Genomic DNA, 26,147 nt, shown 5'->3' with positions numbered 1-26,147 from the left:
TAGATCTTTAGGTCTACGTTGACCGTCATCAACTTCCAAATGCAGCTTGACCTATTATCATGTGATCCATAACTCGCGTCCGCGACTTTTTGTGATGCCCAGTTAGAGCAGCTGGGAAAGTTGAAGTTAAAGAAATCGTAAACCTATCCTCTCTTCACGCCAAACTTTACCTCCATCTTCTCACTCTACTCGCATTACCGCTCGCCACGGATGCCATGTTAATGCGCCACTCATAATTATCCCCATTTATTCCTGACTGGATCTTGCCTTCGTAGTGACTCTTCTTTCTTTACGCGTGCACCCCGCTGTGATCAACGCGTATAAGTCAAGATGGGAAAACTCATACGCCTCGAGCTTTTTAGTAAGACGGTCGCGCTATTAATGCCATTGCTTCAGCTGATCATCTGTAGATTTCAAGTCGTATAAGGGGCACCATGTTCTCTTGTTTGGAGACTCGTATTTTACCTCCATCATCGGTCCAAATGGTTCGGGAAAATCGAATTCGTAGGTGGTCTGTAAAACATCATCAGCAAACCGCTAATTGAGTAACAGCATGGACGCGATCTCTTTTGTTCTAGGCATCAAGTCGTCTCATTTACGGTCTGCACAGTTGCGAGATCTCGTATATCGCGGAAGAGTATTGAAAACCTCAAAAATCAACGATGATGGATCCGCGGTTGACCCAACTGCCAATGGGCTCGCAAATGGGGATGGGGAAGGTTCGGATGAGGAATCACAATCTCAGAAACCGGCGCGCAACGATCCCAAGAGTGCATGGGTTATGGCTGTTTACGAAGATGATCAAGGCGAGGAACAGAAATGGAAGCGTTCAATCACAAACCAAGGGGCCAGTGAATATCGCATCAACGATCGCGTCGTCACCGCACAAGCATACAATGATGCCCTTGAATCCGAGAATATATTGATCAAAGCTCGAAACTTTTTGGTGTTCCAAGGCGATGTTGAAGCCATTGCGTCGCAATCACCAAAGGATTTGACCCGACTCATCGAACAAATATCTGGCAGTCTGGAATACAAAGCAGAATATGAAAGATTGCAAGATGAGGCGGAGAAGGCAGCAGATGAGCAAAATTACAGCCTCCATCGCAGACGTGGCATTAACTCCGAGATCAAGCAGTATCAAGAGCAAAAGAAAGAGGCTGAGGCCTTCCAGAAAAAGGCAGTGGAAAAGGATGACGCTATCATTGAGCACATCTTATGGAAATTGTACCACTTTCAAAGAGTGATGGACGAGTCGAGCGCTAGCATTCAAGAACACCAGGAAAACCTAAAGGAGTACCGCCGAGGCGTGGAAAAGTATCAGAATAATTTAGATGCGGCTAGAGCGGAACAGGCTAAAGTTAGCAAAGATGCCAGCCGGATAGAACGAAACATCAAGCGGAAGGAAAAGGAACTCGAGGAGAAGGAAGTTGAGTTAGTACCATTTGATGAAAAAATCAAGACTGTCACATCTCAAATCGAAATGTTAAGAAGGAAGTCGGCCTTCATAGCAACAGAGCGGGACGACAAGTCCGGGAAAATTGCGAAACTTAAAAAAGATCTCGCGTTAGTTGAGAAGGCACAGAAACAATTCGAGGTCCAGTGGCAGGAAACTCTCAAAAATCAGGGAAAGCAATTAAGTGACGATGATTTCAAAGAGTACCAGAAGCTCAAGTCCGAAGTTGTCAAGAAGACATCCGAGGATCAAGCTAAGCTAGACAATCTGGTCCGCCAATTGAAAACAGACGAAGTAACCGCGAACAGTTTGAAAGGTAAAATGGAGGCCGCGCAGGCTTCGGTGGAAAAGCTTCAAAGTGAGTTGGACACCAGCATGAGACGCAGAGACAACCTTAAGGAGTCGATTTCCGAGACAATCAGGGACAGAAACGCCAAGAGAGAGGAGCATAACTCTCTCAGGTCAGAACGCGTTCGACACAACCAATTAAAGACTGACCTCGAAGAGAAACTTCAAGAGATTCTCAAACAAATCAAAGAGGGCGAATACGGTCGAAGAGAGGGCGAAAAAGAGAGAAGAGTCAAAGAAACCATAACCGAAATGAAGCGAATTTTCCCAGGCGTTAAAGGACGCATCGGCGACCTTTGTAAGCCTAAGCAGAAGAAATTCGAAGAAGCTGTAAGCACAGCTCTTGGTCGAGACTTTGACTCCATTGTTGTTGATACGGAGAAGACTGGTACTGAGTGTGTGCAATGGTTGAAAGATCGCAAAAAGTCCCCTATGACTTTTATCCCTTTGGACAATATCAAGGTCAACGCAACAAACTCTTCGTTGAAAGGACTGGCCAAGGCCCGCCTGACTATCGATACGATTGATTTTGACTCCTCTGTCGAAAGAGCTATGTCTTACGCATGCGGAAGCTCGATTGTCTGTGATGATATTGCAACAGCCAAAGACATATGTTATCGAAAAAAGCTCCAAGTCAAAGCAGTAACTCTAGATGGTGTCATGATCGCCAAAGCTGGTAATATCACTGGTGGACGTGTTCCCGAAGGGCGTGGCAACAAGCGAGCTTTCGGTGATGCTGAAATGGATAAGCTCAGGGCTCTTGAAGAGAAATATACTCGCGAGATCAGGGCACTAGATGCTAACAAAAAGAGAACGGGCGAGGAGGAACAATTGACGAACGCCATCAACAATCTACACCAGAAGGTCACTTATGAGCAGAATGAATTGGTCGAATTTGAAAAGAACATTGCCAGTGAACAAAAGAAGCTAAACCATGAACAACGCCAGTTAGAAGATGTGGAGCCCAAGTACGAAGAAAAGAGTGCAGAACTTGAAAAGTCTCGGCGAAAGGTGGAAGAATTTCAACGGGCTATCGCGAAAGTTGCGGACAAGATCTTCTCCAATTTTTGCAAGAGAACTGAATACTCAAATATTAGAGATTATGAGGCACAGCAAGGTAGTCTTGAGCAAGAGGCTTTGGAGAAGAAGAACGAATTCGAGAAGCAAAAACAAACGTTGAAAAGTCAGGTGGCTTGGGAAGAAAATCACCTATTGGAAATTAAGACCCGCCTAGCTAGCCTTGAGAACAACATTGAGAAGTTTGAATCCGACATTGAGGAATATGAGGCAGGAAAAGAAAAACTTGCGCAGGCGATGGATGAAGATCAAGCAGCTGTGACTGAGTTGGAGGATGCCCTTCAGAAACAAAAAGAAAAACTTGCGGCAAAAACTGACAAAGTAAATGTCGCAAGGCACGACCTACAAAAAGCGAGCAAGGGGATTGATGAGCGTACAAAATCCATCACGACTCTTGAGACGGTAGCTCAGCGAACCAGCGCGAATCGATATGCTTTGTTACGACGCTGCAAGATGGAACAAATAGCTGTACCATTGGCTGCGGGTTCAAAATCTTTAGATAGTCTCCCTGCGAACGAAAGCTTGCAGCAAGAGGATCCCGACGCCATGGATGTTGATGAAGGCGACCAGGCACCCGAGGAAATTATCAACGATTACGGCATAGATGTGGATTTCGATGGGCTTTCGGATGACTTAAAAAATGTAAGTAGTCTGCAACATGCCAAAATTTATTTACTGACACGAGATAGCCCGATGATGAAGATGTTGAGGAGCAACTGCAAGAAAAGATCTCTACCCTAAATTCAGAACTTGAGAAACTCAACCCTAACATGCGAGCGATTGAGCGACTGGATGTTGTCGAGACGCGTCTCAGAGATACTGACAAGGACTTCAATGCCGCTCGTGATGCTGCAAAAGCTACTCGTGATGCATTTAACGAGATAAAGGAGAAACGATATGATCGCTTCAATAAAGCTTTCGCACATATATCCGATCAAATCACTCATGTGTACAAAGATCTTACACGCTCAGCCACTTTCCCTCTCGGCGGTCAGGCATATCTTGATATTGAAGATAGCGACGCCCCGTATCTCTCTGGTATCAAATACCACGCCATGCCACCACTCAAACGTTTCCGTGATATGGAGCATCTATCTGGTGGTGAGAAAACTATGGCAGCCTTAGCTTTATTGTTCGCAGTTCATAGTTATCAACCTTCTCCATTTTTCGTTTTGGATGAAGTCGATGCTGCTCTTGACAATGCGAACGTGGAAAAAATCAGAAATTATATCAAGGAGCATGCGGGACCTGGAATGCAATTCATCGTCATTAGTCTGAAGACTGGACTGTTTCAAGGAAGTGAGAGTTTGGTCGGCGTTTTCAGAGATCAGGAAGTTAATAGTTCGAAAACTTTGACGCTTGATGTAAGTTTTGTGATTGTTCATCTGAAATCTCTATTTACTAATATCTCAAATAGCTGCGCAAGTATGCATGAATGATAATAATGGGGTTGCCTTTGTATATCATAACATGTTGGAATTTGGTGCTGTTACGCTTTCAGTTTCAAGAACGCTATGAGAATCGGGTGGGCGGATTTGACTCGATGGCTTATGAATACCAGTCATAGGTGGCGTGGGATGTAGGAGTTTGTAAGAATATGTTTGCCCTCTTCGGTTGGATTGAACAATTTGCTTTTTGTTGATAGGTAGCTATATGTATTCAGTACCACGGTAGAACAAGTCAATGTCAATTTCAGAAGGGCTTCTGTAGTCACAAAATTATAGATGCCTCATGCTATGTTTCAATAGTATCTTCACAACTGCAAATATTCCTCTCACAATTAACCTATCTCCGCAGCCTTTTGGACATGATAACACCCCATCATATAAATATATCACAAACTACCATCCAGTGGACTCTGCAAGTGTACCTCCAATAATCAACATTTATGTTGACCCGTCCTATAGCTATATACAACTACTCGCATGCCAACTCTGGAAGTTAGATTCATCCACCCACCAGCTTTCGAGTTTCACATTCATCTATTGCAATCTCTCGGCAAGGCTAGCACCATACCAAATCGTAGCAAGGAAAGATACCAAATTTACCAATGAGGAAGCCCCATGCATTTTTCCGAATGCCTTGTTCAACTTCTGCATTTCTCTTGAATGTGGCGCTGCATCATAGGATTTCTTTCCATCTTTTGTTTCTGTAAATACAACTGTTAGTCTTTTTCGTCAAATATATTCAGCCCCTTCATCCTAGCCCTCACTCAACCCAATAACCTACCCTGGTGTTTTCTCTCCTTCATAATCCTCGTAGTAGCCGGTCCAATAACCACCAAATTCGCCAATCCGGTCACGAACATCGTAGCCAATGGCACCATAACACTCCATCTATTAACCTCGGCTAGGGTCCCTGAGATTCCTGATACAGTTCCCAAGTGTGTGCGCGAGCCTGGATAAGTAATTGCTAGCACTGCTGGAAGCGCAGTTTGAATACCGAAGTAGATTGGGAAGAGGTTTTGTTGGAGGACGGAAAATTGGGGGCGTGGAAGAGATCTGTAGGCTACAATTCCGTTGACAAAGGATTGGAAGAACTGGGTTCCGAGAAGGGTTCCATAACTAGAGTGAGAGACTTGTTAGCTGGATAAAAGAGGGAGGGGGGAAACATACGTTATGATGTGGTATGGGCCCGGGGTTTTAAGGATTGAAAGGTCTGGCATTTTGATTTTTTAGCTATAAAGATCTATGATGGACTTTCTAATGTTGTATTTGAGAAGTGGTTTATGGAGGGAAACAATATTAGAGTACGTGGCAATTCGAGGACGGCGTGAAGTGGATGGTCTGATAACTGTTTGCGTGATGACGGCTTCATTCATACACGCATGATGCTATCAAACACCGAGGTCCGTCGCACGTGATTGCGTGATTCTCGTGAATTTGGAAACCCTCATGGCGCGTCTGCCTGATTGCTGTCTGTTTGACACCGTGATTAAAACACTATTTAATTTCAAGACCAACTTCTACCATTTTGAAATCTACCTCATGTAAAATTTTAGCCTCTCCTTCTCTCATAATGGAAAAACAAGCAACTGTCTACGTCGTCGATCTAGGCAAATCTCTTGCGGACTGTCACCATGGACGCGTGGAAACTGACCTCGAATATGGTATGCGATATGTCTGGGATAAGATCACGTTGACGATGTCTACTGATCGCAAAACTGATGGAGTTGGTATTGTTGGATTTCGTACGGATGAAACAGACAATGAATTGCATAGCAGTGGAGAAGAGGGGTATGCGAACATATCTGTATTGAAGCAACTTGGTCAATTTCAGATGCAACAATTGGAGGAAGTGAAAGAGGCTGTCAAACCTAGTGATACTGACGATGGAGATGCTATATCAGCCATTGTTGTTGCGATGGAAATGATCAAAAAGCATACTACGCTGAAGAGTGGAAAGCCAGGCAAGTATGCCAGGAAGATCGTTTTGATTACGGATGGCAACGGATTTATGAACAGCGAGGAGCTTGATGATATTGCGAAGGAAATTAACAACAATGATATAAGACTAGTTGTCATGTAAGTTATCCTTTTCATAAGGCTGGCTTTTCTAACACGAGACTAGAGGAGTCGACTTTGATGATGCGGAGTACGGTTTCAAAGAGGAAGACAAAGATTTAGTCAAGGTGCGAAAGTCTCTAATTCGCCGATAATTCTTGCAAAACTAATTACGAATAGTCTGAAAATGAAAAACTCCTCAGATCTTTCACAGAGAAATGTTCGGATGGAATTTTCGGTACCACAGCTGAAGCAATTGAAGCCCTCGCAACACCTGTAGTCAAAGTCACAAGAGAGTATAATACTTACACAGGACCACTCATTCTTGGAGATGTGAAAAAATATCCCGAAACAGCTATGTCAATAGATGTTGCTCGGTATTTCAGAACAAAACAAGCAAAACCTGTCTCTGCGAAGAGTTACGTTGATCGAGTAACAGATGAACCGATTGATGTCGACCTACCGAATACTGACGATCTTACCTCAGTCACCCAGGCAAGGACTTATAAAGTCAATGATACAACCGCACCGGGTGGTAAAAAAGATGTCGAAAAAGATGCTCTGGAAAGGGGCTACGAATATGGCAGCACTATTGTTCCTATCAGTCAATCGGATGAAAGTATTACAAAGCTTCAGACAATAAAGGACTTCTCGATTATGGGCTTTGTGCCAAATGATGTAAGAACATATAATCAACGTATCTTTATGTATGGCCTAACGTCTTTAGTACGAGAGATATCTCAACATGGGGGAGAGTTGCATCACTATTGCTCAAAAGACAAACGAGAAGGCAAGAATGGCATTATCGTCTCTTATCCATGCTCTTCACGAGCTGGACTCGTGTGCTGTGGCTAGAATAGTCAAGAAAGATGGATCAGATCCACTAATTGTACTTCTTGCTCCCCTCATAGAGCCTGGTCTAGAGGGTCTTATCGACGTGCCCCTTCCGTTTGCAGAAGATGTACGGGCCTATCGTTTTGCGCCTCTTGACAAGGTTTTCAATAGCTCTGGTGGCATAATGGAGAAGCACAAAAACCTTCCGAGTAACGACTTGAAAGCTGCGATGAGTAAATTTGTTGATAGTATGGATCTATCAACAGCAGGGAAGAATGATGAAGGGTAAGAAGAAACTCTGGTATCCTTATGGGTAGTATATCACTGACTTTGTGTAGCGAACCAGCGGAATATATGGCCATCGAGGACACCTACTCTCCTGTCCTTCATCGTATCAGCCAAGCTATACGCAGACGTGCTGTCAAGCCAGATGAAGGCATCCCTCCCCCTCCAGATGTTCTAACAAAATGGTCACATCCTCCCACTGAGCTTGTCGAAAAATCAAGTGGCCAGATTGAGAAGCTGATCAGAATAGCTGATGTCAAGAAAGGTACTACTACACTTGCCAATCCCATCTCCAGTTCTATCAATCTAATTGTACCATAGTTCCTGCCATAACCAAAGCCAAACGCAATCGAGAAGTCGTCAAACCTATCTCAGGTCTCGATGTAGAAGCTCTCCTCGGCCGAGAAAAACGTCAAAAGATCACCGTAGAGAACGCCATCCCAGAATTTAAGCGAGCCCTTTCAAGCACTGATTCCACAGATAGCGTCGTCAAAGTTACTCGAGAAATGGGCGATACTGTTCGCACACTGCTCAAACGAAGCACCGGAGATTCTACCTGGGGCCAAGCTGGAGAGTATTTGAGGACTATGAGAACCGAACTTATTGAACTCATTGAACCAGATATCTACAATAATTTCATTGAGAAATTCAAGAAGCAACTCCAAAATGGAGATTTCGATAAGTATTTTTGGTTCGACGTTGTGAGGAAGAATAAATTGGGTTTGATTCACGGGGGTGAAGCAGAGAATACGGAGAGGTCTGAGGATGAGGCTAGAAAGGTTCGTTCAGTGTTGCTTTCATTGTTTTGTGATAGACGTAGCATAGCTAACCATGAATTCAGTTTTACCACTTGAATACAGGGGAGCTACCTAATCGCGGAAAGGTATGAAAGACCGGGTGTATGTGAAGGAAAGGGGTGAATGTACAATTTTACTCGCTGCAAGGATACTATTGAATTTGCGTAATGTATGACGACCATTTTATTGATTTGGGAAAGAAAATTGATCCGCGAAAACTGGATTTCAAATGTTGTATTATTATTTGTTCGAGTAAGTAGGATCGAATGAAAAGCTCAGAGTCTTTGGAAGATTTGACATAATCTCTAATAAGTCCGGTTCTGTCAAGAAAGATATTATCGTAAAGTGATTGGGACAATGGCTTGGTAATGAAATCGGGACGTGTATAAATTGACGAAGGTTCATCAGTGAATTTGACAAATTTCCAGTTGGGCATCTCTTCATGCTGTTCACCAGGGTAGAGAATATTGCCAGAATGCAGAACTCGATGATCGTATGGGTCTAGTGAGTATTTCTAGAGTAAATACCTGCCCCGACTATGTCATAAAATTGTCGTTTATTGCAACAAAGAAAACACTGGTAGATATCGGAACACATTTGCATCCTCTAGACGAACTGAAGATGACAAAATTTCAAACCGAGTTGCACGGTCCCAATGCCAGACCGGATTTTGAGAAACATGAAACAGTTCCTCATGTTATTCTGCTTGAATACCTCCAGCCCTCTGACCTTACGTCTATCAGAAAGACCATGATTGAGATTGTCCGCACAGAACTTGAGTTCCTTTTCACACTTACAATCCTCAATTTACAGCCGATACTCGCAATGGGTGAGCTGGGGTTTGTGAAATCGTGCATGTCAACGTTGAAGAGATCATCTCACTTACCTATTGCTGTACATCAGAGATATTTCTGTTATTACATCCGTGGAATGTATAAGCTACAAGCTCGGATTGGGAAAATGATAAAAATGTGATATATACAGAGTATCGTATGAATCTCACGCCCCGCATCTCCTAATTCCCAGGATTGTCTGCAAAGTGCAGACCGTGGGTGCTAGTCAGAATTTCCTATGAATATGTACGTCTAATTCTCAAAACAGATCTAAACAAGACAAACGATAACATTTCATAACTTCATCCCTTCCACATTCTAGTCAACTGCTTGCAACGTCTCACTGTCTCCTCTCCCTTTTACGAACACCACTGGTGGTGTATAATGCTTCCTCCCGTGTACAATATATATTACACCTGCGATCACAATGACAGCAAACCAAACCGCCGGTGCCCACTACCAGTCGTTAGTCCATCTTTCATCTTCCAACTTTATATTTTCAGTTCTAGAAAATCGAGAGCGTTACTCACATTAGCATTTCCAAGTGTAACCGGTGCCTCATTTGGAAAACAACTCCAAACCATCACGAACCCGCAATACGCAAATGCAAATGCGTTAATGGGTAATCCAAATCGCCCTAAACTCCATCGTGCGGGAGGCAGAGATTTACCTTGGATGCGCTTCAAGAGAACACACCCAATACTTATCATGTAGGTAGAAAGAAGGGCGAGGAGAGAGAGGGAGACAACGATGTTGAAGGCGAAGGAGGAACCAAAATTTATGAGACAGAGAAGAAGGGTGAGGATGGATGTTAGATAAATGGCATTAGGGGGAATGTTGAGTTTGTGGTTCATCTAAAGGCCATTAGAGCTTTTGAAGAAGAGGTGACGTTGGATGTTGGATGAAGGATGAAGGGTTGATTGATCTTACCTTGGATATCCATGGCGAACATGGAAAACCCTTATCCCTGGAGAAAGCCCACAATTCTCTACTCGTCGTAGCCAACGCCGTGATGTTCCCAGAAAAGACAAGTATCACTACAAGATAGGGGGGTCATTATCATCCATTGAGGTCAATTTGGGAGGGAAATGCGGGAAAATGAAGTGTTGATGCTGTGTTGGGAAATAGGGCACTACATGTGATCGCAAATAGAAATGGGGTGTGATATTGGTGAACATACGAAGGATAATCATAAGAGCTGTGGCCATGGCCTCAGATCCTGTGTTTAGAAACAGGCTTAGATAGGGAGCTGGAGATTCAATTGCTGCGTCGAGGGGACCGATGCAGAAGAGCATGGTTACTAGCGTGATGATTCCCAAGAAAACGTTGAGTATATAGCTCCACCACATAGCTCGTGGAACGTTGATCGATGCATCTTCTACTTCTTCGGCTGAGTGGTATGTGAGCATTTGAGCGGACATATCATGTGAGGAAATAGGGTACTTACAGATATGCACTGCACTATCAGATCCTATATGTCCCCATTTAATCAGCCACGAAACCAAACTCAATTCAACGATCCGGCTCTTCAATGACTCACCTAGATTACAATACATCACGCTAACCTGCGCGATCAAACAACTCGTTCCTGTGTTACTCCATCCTCCATTATTAATCACATCTAAAAACACACTTCTTGTCGAGTTCTTTGGTGCCATAACCCATAGAGGTATGATAGTTATCAGAAACCCTGCCAAATGTCCGAACAAAGAAGTGGTTTCAATGACAGGCAGGAGTCTTGCGCCCCATGTGTTGAAAACAATTGTTATGAGCAAATAGGCTATCATGATGAGTGTATATTGCCATGATGAGAATAAAAAATCTGCATTTCGAATATCGATAATTGCTTCAACGAGAGTAGCAAGGACAAAGACGCTGCTAGCAAAGCTGGCAATCCAGCCAAGACTCGACATCCAGCCTGGCGGGGGCGTGGTTAGCAAAAGTGGAGAGTGTTGAGGAGGAGAATAAATATGGGGTGTCATCACCGGCTGTATAACTTAGGAACTTTTGATATTTGGGGGGAGAAAACTCGGAAACCCAGTGATATTGACCTGCAATTTATCAACCTCACTGTTCACTGGAGTGAGTATTGCATGAGGCACTTACCACCGCTCGTAGGAGCCATTGACTCCATTTCTGCGAGCGACGCCACGATTGACGAATAACATATCACCGTCCCAATGAATACCCAGAACAATCCAGCAAACCCTCCATTGATCAACCCGACACTCAGTGACCTATAGTTCTGTAAGGTAATTTGTCTTATTGACACTGGAATTGCGGAACACGAACACTAGGACAAACTCCCATGTTGCCATATATATTGAAATGAAACCGAGAGTGGAGATGAGACTAAAGTTTCTCTATAGCTCAGTTAATTTGCTGCCGTCGTCGAGGCCAACTGTACTGTAATTTGCACACCTTGAATTCTTGCTTCTTTCCCAGTCTCAGCATATCGTTAACGTCATTTTTGGTTTCTCCATATCCGTCGGTTGGAGACGGCAATCCAGCTTCCAGGCCAGCTTCTCGTACCTCGCCATTTATGCTCTTTCGTTCTACGGAAGCCCTATCATTGTGGAACGTCATGATACCTCACTTGAGGTATAAGAGCAAGTCAATTAGTTGTCTCTAAGATTCTAGATTTAGAGAAAAACGCGTGAGAAAGATACGACACAAAATGATCGCACGTCGGGCTGATCCTTATTGTTATTGATTTGTTGATACGTCTTTAATCTGAAAGTGGTCACATCGATGTATTTGGAAGGAGCGAACCGTATTTTAGTGCGTCCGCCAAATGCCATCCCCCGCTACTATTATTCCCCCACTCTCCTTCTGGGGTGTCGTTATCTATTATTCACAGAATTCTTCAAGCTACCTAGGCGTTGTCTCTTGGCTCTGATTCGTGCCATGTTTGTGTGTTATCGGATTCCCTGTTGAATACTGCATATTCGATGTAATTTGTAAAAGCGATGGAAAACTTCTCGGTTGTCAATCTTCGTTGCTATATAGTAGTACTCTACTTACACTCAGATTCATGACATTGGAACATCCTCATCGACTTTTCCCTCAGAAGAAGACCCAGTCCAACTAAAAACCTTGTAACGAAGTCTATCTTTGGCCAAAATCACTAATCTCTTCCTCTCGTCGTTGTTCTTAGAGCCAATTTGTGGCCGGATCATTATATATTCTGGGACGAATGACCCATCGACTGCAAATTCACTTTGCAGAAACCTGTCGATTACCTCTTCGTTGTTGAAAACAATTGCTTTAGAGCGACTTGCAGAAATTCTATGAGGTTGATATTTCATGTGGCCTTCACCTCCAATACTGTAAGATATCCCGAGAAGATTGCACTTCCCTACAATCATATTAGTGCCGAAAGACAGAGGGATTGATTAAGCCTTACCACCGGCCTCCCATAGCACGATTATGGTCTTGTCGTCTAAAAATTTAAGATCCTTGATCTTCCCATCGCCAAGCTGCATGGTAGAAGAACTTGTGCTACGCACAGTACTGATACCATTCTCGATGAGAAGCTCAACCTGAACGACTTGGACTATTTTCCAGTTAACCAACACCCAGGAAAGTATATGAGTAGTATATTGACTGACCTTGATTCAAGAAGTCTTTTGGCACAAAGGCGATATAGCCATGGCATGTGTTACGATCCTAAAATGAATCAGCGATGAGCTGCAAGACTCATACTGACAATACTGACAATTATTTTCATCTTCATCTCAACAGGGACGTCTTTGTGAGCCATGCCTAGTTCGCTAGCTTTACCGAAAAGGACATTGCTCTTTTCAGCATCTGCAATTTGAGTAAAGATACCCGTCGCCTGAGCCCTCAAATACTTGCAAAGAAAATCTACTTGTGGCAGAGTTCTTCTGTATTTGAGACCTTGTTCTTGCTTTTCTAATTGTCTTGTGAGCAAGTCGAACATTTGAGCGCCTTTCCCGACATGCGCACTTTCTTCCTCGTAGTCTTCAGGTTTAACCTCGCCTATGAAAGCTGCCAGAGGGCTGTTGGTCATCACTGTTTGAATGTACAGTAATACTTTACCGTGATCAATTAAAGCCTCTTTGTCACCATCGTCATTTTGTGAGGACGCATCAGATGCGAGCCTGTCTATCTCGTAACGAAGCCAAGCAGAAAACGAAGTAAAAAGTTCAAGCTCATCTACTACTTGAAGTAAAATTTTGGCAGAAACAAGATGCAGAGACGCAATCGTATCCATAATCGAAGTAATTTGAGCACTGGAAAAGCCCAAAGAGGAATCCGGGCCTTGAAATTTGGCAATTCCATTCAATCGGCTGAGAATGACAGAACAACGATCTAGGGCTGGGAGCATATTCTCATGAACTAAACGCCGGAGGTTTTCAAGACCCGATACCACGGCTTTGTCCCATCTTTTATGACCCTACAAACTTAGCACAACTCTGCGAATATCAGACAAAGCAAACTTACCCTTTCTGTTAGCTCATCCACAAGCCATTCCCGCACAACTGGAAAGGTGTGGCCAGTTGCAACTGAATGATAAAGCGCCTGTACAATATCTCGATTCTCTTGTTCAGCAAGGGTTTCATTAACATTTCGGAGGAACCTGCTGGGTAATTCTTGAGTTGACTTCCATTCCGCAAGCATAAGGCATCGTATTTGATTGATATATCTAAGGAGGTTCTCTAAAGCTGTTGATCGCGACGCAAGGATGGAGAGATATTCGCTAGAGGCTGACAGGAAACGAAGATCCATGGGGACGAAATAGATTCTTTCTTCAGATTCGGTGGTTTTCATGAGCAATGCATGCGTCGAATATAATCTATGGGATGCATGTGAAATAAGATATGCCGGACGTCTTTGAACTATGACTGGGGATTTGAAAGATCCTACAACAAATGAGTCGTAGATGCTCAGATGGATGTTGCCTTCCTTCGTCCCAACAACCATGACATCGGCCATGTCATTATCTTCAGGGTCGAAAGGACGGAAAAGCGCGTCCAAAGAAGACCTGGAGCTAAAAACTTCATCTCTGGCGCAAAGTAATAAGCCAGAGTTCCCGAAAAAGAAAACAACAATAAAAGACACACTCACGAGGTTCCTCCTGCAGGGAGTATGCTTAGCTTTGGCAGGCTAGGTTCAATGTCAAGGAGGGCAAGATCTTTCGGCAAGTCCAAGACGGCCTTCTCTTTTGACAGTTCCGTCTCGCCCTCAAAAAATTTCTTTAATGTATCTGGGACAAGCTTCGATGCTTTACTCTCAGCTCTTCTACCAATTGTATTTGAACTCCAACCCATGCACGTGACCCCAGAGAACTCCTGATCATCCAAAGTTGTAGAGAAATGATGAACCACCTTTGTACTTTCTGCACCTATGAGGCGTACAGATCCATCACTCCAGGCGATTGCTAGTAATTGGCCTGCAAAGCTGTTAGTACGACATTATCAACGACCGGGGACGTTCGATACCATTTGGTTTCCAGTTGATTTTTTCAACACGAAGAGTATTGACTTTCTGTGCAGCTCCATAAACTCTCTGTCCATTCAAACGGTAGATTAAAACTTGCTGGTCTGTGCTACCCAATGCTATCAGGTCCATCGACGGACAATATACCAGCAGTTTAGGATTCACCGTTTGATGCAAAGTTTTCTCACCGAGTAGCTCAAGACGTTTGACCTCCACCATGTTGTCCGCTGGAATAAAATGGCATCTAAGACGAAAGAATTTTATTGATAAGGTGGCTGTTTTCACATTTCTCAGGAGCTGGTTGATAGTTCTACAAAAACTACGCGTTATGTAAATATCCACATTGTTGTAGTGAGTACGTAAGCGAGAGTTACAAAACGCTCGTTCTTTCCTTTTTATAACCAAAATACCTAGGCAGATGGATACCCTTACCTGCGTTGTGCTGAACTGAACTTTCGATTTAAGATGGACATTGATTTTGATTGTGCAATGATGCAGAGTGATCGTGCAAAATGTTCCGGAAATTATTATAAAATATCAATAAGTTTTAATTTCTACGGCTAGTAAAACAATGAAGATCATGGATTGCCATCCCATCCTACGCCATGCACTTCAATCAGATCCTGTTCGTTTTCTGCACCCATTTTCTTACTCCACCAGATAAGAATCAGCGACCGACTTGATATCCTTTGAGAAATCTACCGCCTCGTTCAGTTCAAGTAATGTGACATTGGTAACCTGCATAAATTTTAGTATCTGACTGCCATTAAGGAGGTCGGGTATGACTTACATCAACATCAATGAAAGGCTTTGTTTTAGCAAATCTAATTTGCATTGGGAAGAAATCATTCTCATCCCCATCCTGTACTTCAAATTCAAAAGAGCCAGCTCCATTAGAGGAATCCACAGATCCAATCGTCCATTCAAGGCTATCGCCAGAGACTTCATACGTTGCGTCGAAGCTAGATACTGCGGGCTCGCTCGAGGCGTATGGAATATTAACGGTGACATCCTGAAGAGTATCCTCTCCTGTAAGTTCATATTCTACAGTAATATTGAGAGGATCGCCTTGTCCACCAACAACCCATACAGTGAACTGAATCGGCAAGGCACTAGTGTCATCTGTCTTTGGTTGAGCTCTCCATCTTAGGACACCGACCGAATTATTGACAGGGAAGCCCTTTGAAACATTGCTCATTTGAATGGCTTTCGATCCATTGAACGCTCCCTTATCAACATTTGGATGTGTGCGGAATTGCACTCCATGACTCTGGTTGGCAACGATATCTAATTTGACCTTGGTAAGTGTAGGGTCTGAGATCCTCAAGTTCAAATCACCCTTAACTTCCAAGGAATTAAGTGATCCATCTCGAGATAATTTGGCATTGATCGACTCTGAGATAGTAACGTGGATTGCATCACGGTCCATTGCGGAGGGAGTGTGAGGTGGTTGTTCGGCAGCAGCTGATGTAGGATGATTTGGAATAAGTGGCGATGAGACAGTTTCTTCTACTTCAGCACCCATATCCCCACGAACTCTCTCAAACATGTCGGTAGTCTTTGACTTCTTTCCCAATTGCATTCCTTTGCCTTTCGGCGCGCTAGCTCTGCGAATTGTTAGTATCAATGATCTAGCAGAGACGATAAAGTAGCCTACTTGAAAGTTTTATTTTTGGCAGCTTCATATGAATCGTAGGTTTCGGTGTTTGCGGATTGCGTAGGTGGTGTATATGTGGGATACTGTGGCCTGCTTGGTATAGCACTTCTGCCACTCCTTGAAACCTCCTTGCGCTGCATTTCCAATTGTTTTGCTTTGCGCTTGCGCTCTTCGGTGGCCTCGAGCTCTTTATTCTGAGATATCAATTAGCTGATGGCCTGAGAATATACATGCATATAACCTACTCTTGAGATGATTTCTTGTATCCTTTCTTCATGACTCTCCATCTCCAGGAATGTCTTGATTTGGCTAATTGTAAGGTTTTCCCTATATCCAAGCGTGACGATCTCGTCAAATGCACTGAGCAATTCGTATGCATTCTTTAAAATCTCCCTTTCATCCAAGGTCTTGCATGTGCTAGTGACCACCTGCGCGAATAGGTGCAAGGAATCGATATCTTGTAAGATGTTGGATTGCTTGTTCGTAATGAGGACCATGTATAATTCGTCCAGCGGCTGGTACACAAATCGTACATTATCTTGCTCGACCGTAGTATGTTGAGTTCCGGAATCAGCCAACTTTGGAAAGGATGCCAGAAGAGCTTCAATTCGGGACCTTTGCATTTCGCGAAACTGCCTGGAGAGGACAGCTTTTCCCCCCCGGGTACAAATCGAAGCTGCTAAGACAACCTGGGAATTTGTTAGCACAACAGAAAACAGCAAAGTATTGAATAGAGGGGCGCACCATTTTGAGTAAAATTCGAGTAACTACACCTTTCTCAATGCTGTCAGTGAGTTTGAATGTAGACAGTTTAGATCGTATTGCAATGTGTATATCGGACAGTGAGCCAAACAATGTTCCGACATGGATCCACACGTGATAGCTAAGCTAAAATAAGCGCTAATTTAGTGTATGAAGCTCCAAAAGCGCGCTACCACACTTTGATCTTTCGCAAGGGTTCTCAAATTATCCAGAACGACATCAACTCACTCAACAGTCAAGACTCAACAACAAGTGATAATAAATGTGTTTAATCTAATCATTAGTTTGCCATTTGGTGGTATCTCAAATCTTTGATTCTTTGCTCATTGGTCCGATATCCCTTTGTCCTACCGTCCCCACTGCATACTAAAACCCTTTCACATTTACTGTTACACGCGAAACCAAGATATCAACCATATCTTATGCCTGACAGCATTACTTGAAAGCCAACCTTACACGTCTTTTATCCATAAATCCCCTTTTGCTCTTTTCGACTTTAAATCAAATTCGGTATTTTCGCTGAAAGCCGTGAAGCTACGAACTCATGAGTGTGTCGAGTCTTGCACACCCAACATTTCACACAATGGTGGACGACAGCATGGAGATAGCTTCTGAGCACGGGCACAATACAGCCGAGGAAGACATCGATATCGATATCGACCTCACTACTGGCAATGTTGACGAAGATGATATTCTAGATGATATCGATGCAGATGCAGATGCAGACTTCGATACCAATATTACCGATGTACCCGCACATGTCGAGACGGACGATCTGATGGTCGACGATGACGGTGATGATGCATCATACCATATGGAAGATGCAGAATTATTGGAGGAGGAAGCAGTTGATCACATCATGGAACAGGAACCAGCTGTTTTGTCGTTTGCAACCGATGAAACTTCCGATGCTTCCTTCACTGAGCTACACGCCACAGAGTCAAATTTTGTGGATACTGGAATTCCTGATCAATTTTGGGACGTTCCCGAAGAGGTACAAGAGCCAAATGAAGTTGCAGATGCGCAAGACATAGAAGTAAATATACATGGCTCAGAAACCGTAGTCGACAATAGTACCGATAGTACAAATAATTCAGATTCCAAGGAACCTAAGGAGCTTGCACCTATTTCATCTCCTCATCCGCCCACTGATGAAGACCCACAATCTAATAGCCCATCAAACCCCAGCTACGATGGCCCTACTCAAGAAGAGCTTGATGGCAATGTTAATGAGCCAGCAAATTCCGTCGAGGCAATTGTTTCCAAAACACATGCGGAGGATGGGGAACAACTTGGCTTGAGCACTGAATCCGCTGAGAGCGACCCAATCAATCTCAATTCACATACCGAAGGACAAGAACAAGAACATCCAGATCTGAACACAGTCTCTGCGGAAAGTGGCTTGATCGATCCCAACAATGCTACACTCGAGTCTACGAAAGATTCGGAGAATCAATATCATGCCCATGGAATAGTAGTCAAATACAATAACCGAAATTACCCATTGATTAGGAAGTCTTCCACAGATCATCCTAACGATTTTTTCTTCGAAGATTCATCCGTAGTTGAGAAATCGTTGAATGAGTTTTGTTCCGAAATTCGTAAAGTCCTCGCAGAGGAGAATTTGCCCCAAGACGACAAGATTAGCCTGGTTATCGAGGAGCTTCAGTTAGTGATTGAAGAGGTGAGTCTTCAAGATATCCTACTCTCAATCTTGACTTTTGCTAACATCACCTGTAGACGCAACTCACAAGTTATCCTCCTGACTTGAGCTTAGGCCAAATCATTCGCCTATATGAACAACTAGTCAACAATGACGGCGCTGGAGAAATTCCCCCTTTGAATCTGAGACTCGTTATCCAGCCTACTGGTCCTGATAGATTTCTAGCACTCACAAAAGGGGCCGCTGAGGGCAAGGGACTACTTGACTATGTGACTTGGGATGCCGAAAGTGAAGATGATCCGACCGAATTCGGAGAGCAGACGGAACATTATGACAGCGAATCTTCCCCCGACGAGTACAATACCGAGCTCGAGGATGGAGATAAGTCTATCAAAGCTATTGATATACACGTCGAGAACCGCGACCCTGGTTTCAATCATGCCCAACCAAATCAAAACGTAAATTCTACAACTTCAGCCAGTGCTGAAACTTCCCAAGGGAAGCAGGAGGATAAGCGAGGAGAGGTTGGACATCAAGAGCCAGTACCTGCAACGGATCGTAGATCACCCGAAACCTCGGAACAAGCCAATAACGAACCTGAAGAAGAAGAAGAAGAAGAAGGGGACTTTATCGATTATGAATATGAAGAAGACGCAGAGAAACTCCCTGGCGATGGAGCTCTGAAGTCCGAACCGCCTGAGACTGATGAAAGCAGGCTGCACAACGGTAGATACACCGATTTTAACTTGCTATGCGCTTTTCCTGATACCTGTTTTTGTTCCACTTGTAATGACCTTGATCTAACTGAACGTCAATCGGCAGAAGAAGAGTCTCCTCGAAAGTCAGTCTCCAACAAAACAGAGAACGCATCTGTTGAATTAGACGATCAACTTGGCGACGAAACGACCCATACTGATGAAGCTGCACAACCCAAGGAGATATTTCACGACGCAGAAAGCGACATTGACTATGAAGAAGAGAACGCTGATAATAACTTCAACAGCGAGGAAGAAGATAGAGCAGTACTAAAGGATATCGAAAATGCCGAAGATGAGATCGACTTGAACGCCACCAATGACGAGGACCGTGAGTATGCCTCGTACGAAGATAACAACGAAAACGAACAAACCGAAGATGACAAAGGCCTTGAGTCAGCAGATAATAAACCAGAAGTACCTTGCGATGTTAATGAAATCGAACAGAATGGAGACAGCGAAGGTTTAGATCTTGCGGATCACACTCTGGAAATAAATAACGTGGAAATTAGTTATGACGACGATCTTGCAGATGGACAGGAGCAGAATTTGGAGGGAGATGATTTTGATTTAGGCGTTGGCGACGAAGAAACCCAGTTCCTCCAAAACTACCAATTGGACGATGACGACACTTTCCAAGACAACGAACTCCTGAATATTTCTGTGGGCGAGGTTATCTCCATTACCAACGCTACCTTTGATGACACAGCAGCCGAGACAGACAGCGCCACGTTAAGCAATGCTTCGGTCGCCGAACCCCAGGCAACAAATCTTAACCTCGACAATGGACAAGACCAAGAAGACGAGATCGATTACGATGAAGATGAAAATGAAGAGAATCACCCATCTCTAGTGGTTGCTCCTCAACCTCCAACTCCAAAGTCGAATGGGTCACCCATTTCGACCTCAGGAAAGAGGCCCAGAGCTGATGCAGACTTCGAAGATGGCGATGAATTGATTATCAATGGTTAGTACTTTTCAAAATTTCTAAACTGATTTAAGAGTTGTGCTAATAATGAATAGAAGCTAAGCGAGTTCGTTCATGATTTCAACATGCCATCGCAATTCTTATTTGGTTCATACGGCATTTCTACTTGACCTTGTCCAGTGTTTACCATTTCGATTATGTTCGCTTCTTCAACGTCTTCGAAGTTTTTCTATCGACTCTGTTTGACGACTGACAGATAAGGTATTCAACAACAAATTGGTGATTTGTGACAGCCTCGACACGTGAGCCGTTCGCAGAGAGAAAGACTTCAAACGACATTTTCATTAGGTAGGTCTTTATAGGTATGATGATGTTAACCCCTTCTAATATTTCTCCCACCCCCTAATTCCCCCCTATTCATGTGATACTATTCAACTTCGCTCTCAAATTTCTAGCAACTGGTTCTATTGCATACAAAGTGCAGTTTAGTGGCCGTGGTGGGATTTCTAGGACATCAAAATTTGGGGAATATTTGCGAGGGATTTTCTATGGAGTCGGGGGCTTACAAGATATGTATATGCGCGATACCCCTCGATACAAGATAGTTTGGGTTTCGTTGGTATGCCATTTTCATGGAAAGCATATGGATAGAAGATGACTGTGGACTTATGAGCGGTTGCTGTTTGCTTTGTGAGGGATCTCGAAATTTGGCTATCTAGTCCGTAGGTGGTAGAAGTTTCTGTTGCAAAATAAAAGCATGTTTATATAATCCAAACTTCAAAATTTCACGTTCTGACCTTGGGGGCCATGGGGGTGTCTTCGTGTGCACACAACCAATCAATCGATCTGGACATACAAATGTGATGAATATTTCCATTGCCGGCATTTGACTCGGGGATTGAAACGGAATTCGTTGTTCGAATTTATTAGCTTGGACATTGAGAATTTTAAATATTCTAATCTTCCGACTTGATTGGAAGATGGAAACTGTCGAAACTGTCAAAACTTTTCATCGGGGTACGTATATACAGAGAACGGCACAGCTCGTATTGTCAGATCCTTCATATGCAGTTCCAATGGCTTTTATTAATCCCAAGAGGCCAGTCAAGCCATGACTTTGTAAATTGTAATGGACAAATCTAGCCACTTGGTGACATTCCTTGCCGGGAGAGTTTGAGCCGCTTAGTAATGCACATCTCATGCTAGGTACCAGGTAGGCATTCCTTGCTGGAAGAATTCGACGGCACAGCCTCATAGACCCATTGCGTGCGCGTCAAAGATCCCTACATCAATACCACATTTAAGTTTTAGCACATTCGAGTCGTTTTAAATAGCAGCCAACACGAAGATCAACTGGGCTGCAAGTAAACGGAGAGCTTCTATGCTGTCCTCAGATCTGTATGGGCCTCTGAGGTGGAATTACTTTAATATAGCATCGTGGGCAGAGAAGGAAAGGGGCTAGAATGGCCCAAATCCATCTCAAATTTTGAGGGTAGAGGTATCGAGTGTGAGAGAACACGTGGTGTGCGTACGAGTAGAGCATACGCAGAGCATAGCATGTAATTCATCACAACAAGATCTGATGGGGTTCTTTGCGGGACTCCCTCCTTGGTCGAACTCTGCTCTTCTCTTCTCCCTCTGCATGCATACTGGCATGCATACTCGCATGCCTGCACGGAAGCTCTCGCGGATTCCTTGACTGAAATTCAAAATCCGAATTCCAGTCCAATTCCAATTTTGTTTTACTCGAGTACTCCGTGTGCTAAATTTAGAGGAACTATGCCCAGGGAGAAGAGCTGGACACCAACTACCTAGCCTGTCTGTTAGCCAGCCCAGCCAAACTAAGTTGGCCCAGACAGAGAAACAGGTCAAAGTTCTATGAACCACTCATCAGTCGCTCAACCGCTCGAAGTAAAAGAAAGACCTTGACTTTGTAGTTTCATCTCTTTCCTTTCATGTGTCTGCCGCTTGCACAGTAAAAGTACAGATAGTACAACCCAAATCCGCAAATTTCCACCCCCCCCCCCGACCTTTTCTACCTCCAACCTCACTCCCAGCTCCCAGCTTCCAGCTTCTGACTTCCGTCCTCAATTCTCGACCGTCGGATTTCGAATTTCGAACGCCCGGAATTGGATAAAAAGTCATCATCCCACATTGCCAAGAGATACTTTGTGACTTCCATAATTCAGCATTTCGAAATAATCCCTCGATTCGTTCACTGGGTTTTATTCATCCATCCACCCAATAAATCATCATTAAATTAGAAAAAAAATCATTCAATATTGGTTGCCTCGGTCGGCAGGCATTCGAACTACAGAATTATCACTAGAGCTAGGGGTGAAACTATCTCATGACACTCCACGTCGACTTGCGATCATCACACTCAACAATTTTGCGAAGAACGCTCTACGGCGATAATTAGACTCGAAGAAGTCCCACGATTTATTTGCGCCGATTGATACACCTGCGCTACCCTCACTTTGATATCCTTGCGAGGTCGTTCGTGAGCGTGAGCTCAAAGGCTCAACAAATTAAATAAATACCTTGCAACACCACTTCGAGGGAAATCCCAACGCTGCGCAGTCAAGATGCTAGAAGACAAGTACGTCATTGGAGTCCGGAACTCGATCAATCGCGCATGGAGTTTTGCTGGGAGTTTCCAACAGGCAAAGGCTGACTGGTGATAAAGATACATAGGGCTGGCATTGGCCATCACCTCAACCATGGCGATAGGTATGGAATTACAGATTGCAGCGAAGCAGAAAAAATGAGACTAACATTGCGTTTCCCTGACAGGCACCAGTTTCGTCATTACTAAAAAGGTATGAACATTCACATTCACATTCACATTCACATTTCAAATCTTCATTTATATCCATTTACTGACGATTTCCTTAGGGGCTGATAGATGCCGAAGAAAGACACGGTTTCGAAGGAGATGGGTTCACATACTTGAGGAGTCCGATATGGTGGGGTGGCATAATAGCATGTACGGATCAACTTGCATACAACGCGGGGAAATTTAGCTAACAGGATACGAACAGTAATTGTCGGGGAAATAGCGAATTTTGCAGCATATGCGTTCGCCCCAGCGATTTTGGTCACACCTCTTGGAGCGCTCAGTGTTTTGATCGGAGCGGTCCTAGGGTCATACTTTTTGGATGAGAAACTTGGTACTTTGGGGAAGTTGGGCTGCGCGACGTGCTTGATAGGATCGGTCATTATTGTCCTTCACGCGCCCCCGGACAAAGAAATTAAGAGGATTGATGAGATTCTTCACTATGCTATCCAGCCAGGTATGCCAAAAAAAATTCTCCCTCGCCTTAGAAGCATACTAACATCGACAGGTTTTCTTTTCTTTTGTCTTTTCGTTGCAGTTTTTGCAGTAGTTATGATATACAAAGTCGCCCCAAAGTATGGCAAGAAGAATCCTCTAGTTTACTTGTCGATTTGTTCAACTGTAGGCGGTGTTTCGGTCATGTCAGTAAAGGCATTTGGTATTGCAGTAAAGTTGACATTGGGTGGTGAAAATCAATTCATCTATCCCTCGACCTACGTCTTCATTATCGTAACCGTAGTCTGTATCTTGACACAGATGAACTACTTCAATAAGGCATTGAGCCAGTTTCCCACTTCTATGTAAGTCATATCTAATTTTGAGCTCATATCTTGAACCTGTCTGACTTCTACCCAGCGTAAACCCACTTTACTACGTTACTTTCACGACTGCAACACTTACCGCATCCTTCATCTTGTACGGCGGTTTCAACACCTCCGATGCGGTCAACACAATTTCCCTTCTATGTGGATTCCTTGTCATTTTTACCGGAGTTTACTTGCTCAACGTCTCGAGAACTGATCCTGAAGGAAACAAAATGGTATCCGGCACAGACGGCATCGCAACCGACCCTCTTTCTAGCCTATCGACGAGACGAAGTATGCAGGCCCGCCGAAGCAACGATCCGCACAGGATGAGCATGGGAAGCAATGGATATGGCCGAGGAGACAGAGAGGGGCTGATCCATGCATACGATGAAGAAGAGAACGCAGGATTTGGTCTTGCGGACCTAGCAGATGATAGCGACGACGATTTGCCGCCTCCACGAGCTATGAATGGGAAAATCAACGGACATAGCAGTAAAAAGAGTTTCAGCGAGCCATTAGAGCAGGAGAGGCCGAGCAGATCATCCAATCGGTGACCTCTCCAATAGAAATAACAGTTTATTTGATGTGATAACACACGTTTCGAAACTATTGCGGAAAAGTTCGGGCTGTATATTTTATATGCTAAGGGTTGGAATTTATTCGTGAAGGTCATGCGTGTTTTTTTTTTTTTTTGGTTTCATTAGAATATCATTTTGGTAGCAGACTGGTCTGCTGGCTGGGGCTATATTTCAAAGTACGACTGCATGAGGATCAGGCGTTTGGGTTGCTATTGTGTACAAAATAAGACGGTTGGGGGAAAGACATATATCTGTACGATATACACATGGGTAAATCAAGGAATGGGCTCTCATGAGGCGCTATAAGCTTAGTTGACTCTCACTTTTGAATGCAAGCTGAGGTGGTGGCATTTGATATCACATTTAATAGTATCATGTAACATTATTTTCAAGTGTTTTTAAAGCCGTAAATTTCGTTGGCTAGTGAATACAAGTCCGTGAACTATGAACTCGCAGGAAACGCCCATCCTATTTTACTATTCCATAAATTTATTCCTCTTGGGGAGCTGGAGCAGCCTCTTCACCAGCCTGTTCCGATGAGCGAGCGGCCTCAGCAGCTGCTTGAGCAGCGGCAGCCTTCGCACCGTAATCCTGGCTCATAGGTTGAACCACACTTTGCTCCTCCTTTGGCTCGATAATGGTGACGGAATCTGGGAGACCCTTGGATGGTCCAGACTTTCCTTCTGGGTCAGATCCTCTCATGATCTTGACCTTGATACCGAGAACACCTTGCTTGAGGAGAACGTGACGGGTAGCGTGGTCAATGAAGTCCTTTGCTGGTTGACCGGAGTGGATCATGAAACCATCAGTGAACTTCATGGACTTGGCACGAGCAGCACGTAATTTTCCAGAAACGACAACCTCGCAACCCTTAGCACCAGACTCCATGATGAATCTGAGAACACCGTAGCATGCTCTGCGGACGGCGAGACCGTTAAGGAGCTTGTATCTGAGGGATTCGCATTGAGCGACGGCGGAGAGACCACGGTTTTGGACCTTGGCGGCGTAGAGGGAAACGCTGTTCTCTGGGAACTTGAAGCGCTTTTGGATGAGGGAGGTAAGTTCGCGAATGCGGCGTCCTTGCTCTCCGAGAACTTCTTGAGTGTGGGTTGCGCGGATGATGATGTCGGTGACGGTTGGGGTGACACGGACTTCGACACCGGAGTATCCCTCCTCAGCCAACTCGCGTTGGAAGAACTCGTTCAATTCGGCGTAGAAAACACCATCGGCGACGAACTTTCTGCGCTTGGAGCTGTACACAAGAAATTCATCATTAGCCCCGCGAACTTTTTTTTGTTGGATGTTGAATGAGCTGTAGCAAGGGCAATTTCTTACATAGCGGCACCTGGAACACTGGAAGCCATATTGTCTGATTTATGAGATTATGAACCGGTGGAAAAAGGTTCAACGTCGTCGTCGTGATTGTCGTGTGGTCGATGGTCGCGAGTTCGAAACTGAATCTTGTTAATTTTCCTATGAATTCCTAGCGTATGTGGGATTTTAAGCGAATTGGGAGATGACAGCCTTCATTATGAGGCTGAAACAATTTTCATAAGGCTCACA

The 26,147-nt window shown here is 44.0% G+C and overlaps 9 protein-coding genes across 9 annotated transcripts; 4 read left to right on the top strand and 5 right to left on the bottom strand.

The window, feature by feature from the left end:
* The first annotated feature begins 49 nt into the window (after positions 1-49).
* Bcsmc1 lies at positions 50-4,613 on the top strand. Its single transcript, XM_024695692.1, has 5 exons — positions 50-361; positions 411-504; positions 553-3,523; positions 3,571-4,245; positions 4,299-4,613. The coding sequence occupies exons 1-5, from the start codon at positions 331-333 to the stop codon at positions 4,314-4,316; spliced, it is 3,789 nt and encodes a 1,262-aa protein (XP_024551486.1). The 5' UTR covers positions 50-330; the 3' UTR covers positions 4,317-4,613.
* A 5-nt stretch (positions 4,614-4,618) lies between these two features.
* On the bottom strand, positions 4,619-5,757 carry BCIN_10g05500 (hypothetical protein). Its single transcript, XM_001551324.2, has 3 exons — positions 5,497-5,757; positions 5,111-5,445; positions 4,619-5,030 (listed from the first exon to the last, which is right to left on the bottom strand). The coding sequence occupies exons 1-3, from the start codon at positions 5,544-5,546 to the stop codon at positions 4,864-4,866; spliced, it is 552 nt and encodes a 183-aa protein (XP_001551374.1). The 5' UTR covers positions 5,547-5,757; the 3' UTR covers positions 4,619-4,863.
* An 80-nt stretch (positions 5,758-5,837) lies between these two features.
* Bcku80 lies at positions 5,838-8,626 on the top strand. Its single transcript, XM_001551323.2, has 7 exons — positions 5,838-6,405; positions 6,452-6,512; positions 6,565-7,062; positions 7,112-7,503; positions 7,557-7,768; positions 7,825-8,282; positions 8,345-8,626. The coding sequence occupies exons 1-7, from the start codon at positions 5,900-5,902 to the stop codon at positions 8,390-8,392; spliced, it is 2,175 nt and encodes a 724-aa protein (XP_001551373.2). The 5' UTR covers positions 5,838-5,899; the 3' UTR covers positions 8,393-8,626.
* Positions 8,627-9,231: 605 nt separating this feature from the next.
* BCIN_10g05480 (hypothetical protein) lies at positions 9,232-11,883 on the bottom strand. Its single transcript, XM_024695691.1, has 10 exons — positions 11,555-11,883; positions 11,426-11,496; positions 11,240-11,370; positions 11,119-11,184; positions 10,674-11,051; positions 10,581-10,604; positions 10,314-10,523; positions 10,064-10,170; positions 9,664-9,987; positions 9,232-9,589 (listed from the first exon to the last, which is right to left on the bottom strand). Exons 1-10 carry the CDS (start codon positions 11,717-11,719, stop codon positions 9,452-9,454), a joined length of 1,614 nt encoding a protein of 537 aa, XP_024551485.1. The 5' UTR covers positions 11,720-11,883; the 3' UTR covers positions 9,232-9,451.
* Positions 11,884-11,928: 45 nt separating this feature from the next.
* BCIN_10g05470 (hypothetical protein) lies at positions 11,929-14,888 on the bottom strand. Its single transcript, XM_024695690.1, has 8 exons — positions 14,599-14,888; positions 14,225-14,549; positions 13,601-14,162; positions 12,852-13,553; positions 12,745-12,802; positions 12,540-12,689; positions 12,158-12,491; positions 11,929-12,110 (listed from the first exon to the last, which is right to left on the bottom strand). Exons 1-7 carry the CDS (start codon positions 14,813-14,815, stop codon positions 12,166-12,168), a joined length of 2,340 nt encoding a protein of 779 aa, XP_024551484.1. The 5' UTR covers positions 14,816-14,888; the 3' UTR covers positions 11,929-12,110; positions 12,158-12,165.
* A 201-nt stretch (positions 14,889-15,089) lies between these two features.
* Bcret2 lies at positions 15,090-17,206 on the bottom strand. The gene is made up of 5 exons (XM_001551319.2): positions 16,998-17,206; positions 16,499-16,942; positions 16,254-16,447; positions 15,387-16,203; positions 15,090-15,334 (listed from the first exon to the last, which is right to left on the bottom strand). Exons 1-5 carry the CDS (start codon positions 16,998-17,000, stop codon positions 15,245-15,247), a joined length of 1,548 nt encoding a protein of 515 aa, XP_001551369.1. The 5' UTR covers positions 17,001-17,206; the 3' UTR covers positions 15,090-15,244.
* A 20-nt stretch (positions 17,207-17,226) lies between these two features.
* On the top strand, positions 17,227-21,497 carry BCIN_10g05450 (hypothetical protein). Its single transcript, XM_024695689.1, has 4 exons — positions 17,227-18,699; positions 18,756-19,404; positions 19,501-20,400; positions 20,457-21,497. Exons 1-4 carry the CDS (start codon positions 17,599-17,601, stop codon positions 20,477-20,479), a joined length of 2,673 nt encoding a protein of 890 aa, XP_024551483.1. The 5' UTR covers positions 17,227-17,598; the 3' UTR covers positions 20,480-21,497.
* A 920-nt stretch (positions 21,498-22,417) lies between these two features.
* BCIN_10g05440 (hypothetical protein) lies at positions 22,418-24,678 on the top strand. The gene is made up of 7 exons (XM_024695688.1): positions 22,418-22,963; positions 23,051-23,094; positions 23,158-23,183; positions 23,260-23,350; positions 23,406-23,657; positions 23,709-24,000; positions 24,056-24,678. Exons 1-7 carry the CDS (start codon positions 22,950-22,952, stop codon positions 24,558-24,560), a joined length of 1,224 nt encoding a protein of 407 aa, XP_024551482.1. The 5' UTR covers positions 22,418-22,949; the 3' UTR covers positions 24,561-24,678.
* Positions 24,679-24,698: 20 nt separating this feature from the next.
* On the bottom strand, positions 24,699-26,090 carry Bcrps3. Its single transcript, XM_001551315.2, has 2 exons — positions 25,920-26,090; positions 24,699-25,836 (listed from the first exon to the last, which is right to left on the bottom strand). The coding sequence occupies exons 1-2, from the start codon at positions 25,946-25,948 to the stop codon at positions 25,074-25,076; spliced, it is 792 nt and encodes a 263-aa protein (XP_001551365.1). The 5' UTR covers positions 25,949-26,090; the 3' UTR covers positions 24,699-25,073.
* Positions 26,091-26,147: the final 57 nt, after the last annotated feature.

Source organism: Botrytis cinerea, chromosome 10 (genome assembly GCF_000143535.2).
Source record: "Botrytis cinerea B05.10 chromosome 10, complete sequence".
Taxonomy (NCBI): Eukaryota; Fungi; Ascomycota; class Leotiomycetes; order Helotiales; family Sclerotiniaceae; genus Botrytis; species Botrytis cinerea.
Note: the sequence above shows the minus strand (reverse complement) of the source record. Positions and strands in the feature narration are given on the sequence as shown.

Bases quoted from the DNA above. Each gene is read 5' to 3' on its own strand.
- BCIN_10g05500 (XM_001551324.2), bottom strand. From the start codon at position 5,546: ATGCCAGACCTTTCAATCCTTAAAACCCCGGGCCCATACCACATCATA. The intron at 5,446-5,496 runs GTATGTTTCCCC...CTCTCACTCTAG, and splicing joins GGCCCATACCACATCATAAC to TTATGGAACCCTTCTCGGAA. The intron at 5,031-5,110 runs GTAGGTTATTGG...TTGTATTTACAG, and splicing joins GAAGGAGAGAAAACACCAGG to AAACAAAAGATGGAAAGAAA.
- BCIN_10g05470 (XM_024695690.1), bottom strand. From the start codon at position 14,815: ATGGTGGAGGTCAAACGTCTTGAGCTACTCGGTGAGAAAACTTTGCAT. The intron at 12,803-12,851 runs GTCAGTATTGTC...GATTCATTTTAG, and splicing joins AGATGAAGATGAAAATAATT to GATCGTAACACATGCCATGG. The intron at 12,690-12,744 runs GTCAGTCAATAT...ACTGGAAAATAG, and splicing joins AAAAGACTTCTTGAATCAAG to TCCAAGTCGTTCAGGTTGAG.
- BCIN_10g05480 (XM_024695691.1), bottom strand. From the start codon at position 11,719: ATGACGTTCCACAATGATAGGGCTTCCGTAGAACGAAAGAGCATAAAT. The intron at 11,185-11,239 runs GTAAGTGCCTCA...GATAAATTGCAG, and splicing joins AATGGCTCCTACGAGCGGTG to GTCAATATCACTGGGTTTCC. The intron at 9,988-10,063 runs GTAAGATCAATC...AATGGCCTTTAG, and splicing joins GTTCGCCATGGATATCCAAG to ATGAACCACAAACTCAACAT.
- Bcsmc1 (XM_024695692.1), top strand. From the start codon at position 331: ATGGGAAAACTCATACGCCTCGAGCTTTTTA. The intron at 362-410 runs GTAAGACGGTCG...GATCATCTGTAG, and splicing joins CATACGCCTCGAGCTTTTTA to ATTTCAAGTCGTATAAGGGG. The intron at 505-552 runs GTAGGTGGTCTG...ATTGAGTAACAG, and splicing joins GGTTCGGGAAAATCGAATTC to CATGGACGCGATCTCTTTTG.
- BCIN_10g05440 (XM_024695688.1), top strand. The intron at 23,184-23,259 runs GTATGAACATTC...CGATTTCCTTAG, and splicing joins GTTTCGTCATTACTAAAAAG to GGGCTGATAGATGCCGAAGA. The intron at 24,001-24,055 runs GTAAGTCATATC...ACTTCTACCCAG, and splicing joins AGCCAGTTTCCCACTTCTAT to CGTAAACCCACTTTACTACG.
- Bcku80 (XM_001551323.2), top strand. From the start codon at position 5,900: ATGGAAAAACAAGCAACTGTCTACGTCGTCGATCTAGGCAAATCTCTT. The intron at 6,513-6,564 runs GTGCGAAAGTCT...AATTACGAATAG, and splicing joins AAGACAAAGATTTAGTCAAG to TCTGAAAATGAAAAACTCCT. The intron at 7,769-7,824 runs GTACTACTACAC...ATTGTACCATAG, and splicing joins AATAGCTGATGTCAAGAAAG to TTCCTGCCATAACCAAAGCC.
- Bcrps3 (XM_001551315.2), bottom strand. From the start codon at position 25,948: ATGGCTTCCAGTGTTCCAGGTGCCGCTAT. The intron at 25,837-25,919 runs GTAAGAAATTGC...TCTTGTGTACAG, and splicing joins AGTGTTCCAGGTGCCGCTAT to CTCCAAGCGCAGAAAGTTCG.
- BCIN_10g05450 (XM_024695689.1), top strand. From the start codon at position 17,599: ATGGTGGACGACAGCATGGAGATAGCTTCTGAGCACGGGCACAATACA. The intron at 19,405-19,500 runs GTAGATACACCG...GTCAATCGGCAG, and splicing joins TGAAAGCAGGCTGCACAACG to AAGAAGAGTCTCCTCGAAAG. The intron at 20,401-20,456 runs GTTAGTACTTTT...AATAATGAATAG, and splicing joins CGATGAATTGATTATCAATG to AAGCTAAGCGAGTTCGTTCA.
- Bcret2 (XM_001551319.2), bottom strand. The intron at 16,448-16,498 runs GTAGGTTATATG...TTGATATCTCAG, and splicing joins TACAAGAAATCATCTCAAGA to AATAAAGAGCTCGAGGCCAC. The intron at 16,204-16,253 runs GTAGGCTACTTT...AACAATTCGCAG, and splicing joins GCCAAAAATAAAACTTTCAA to AGCTAGCGCGCCGAAAGGCA.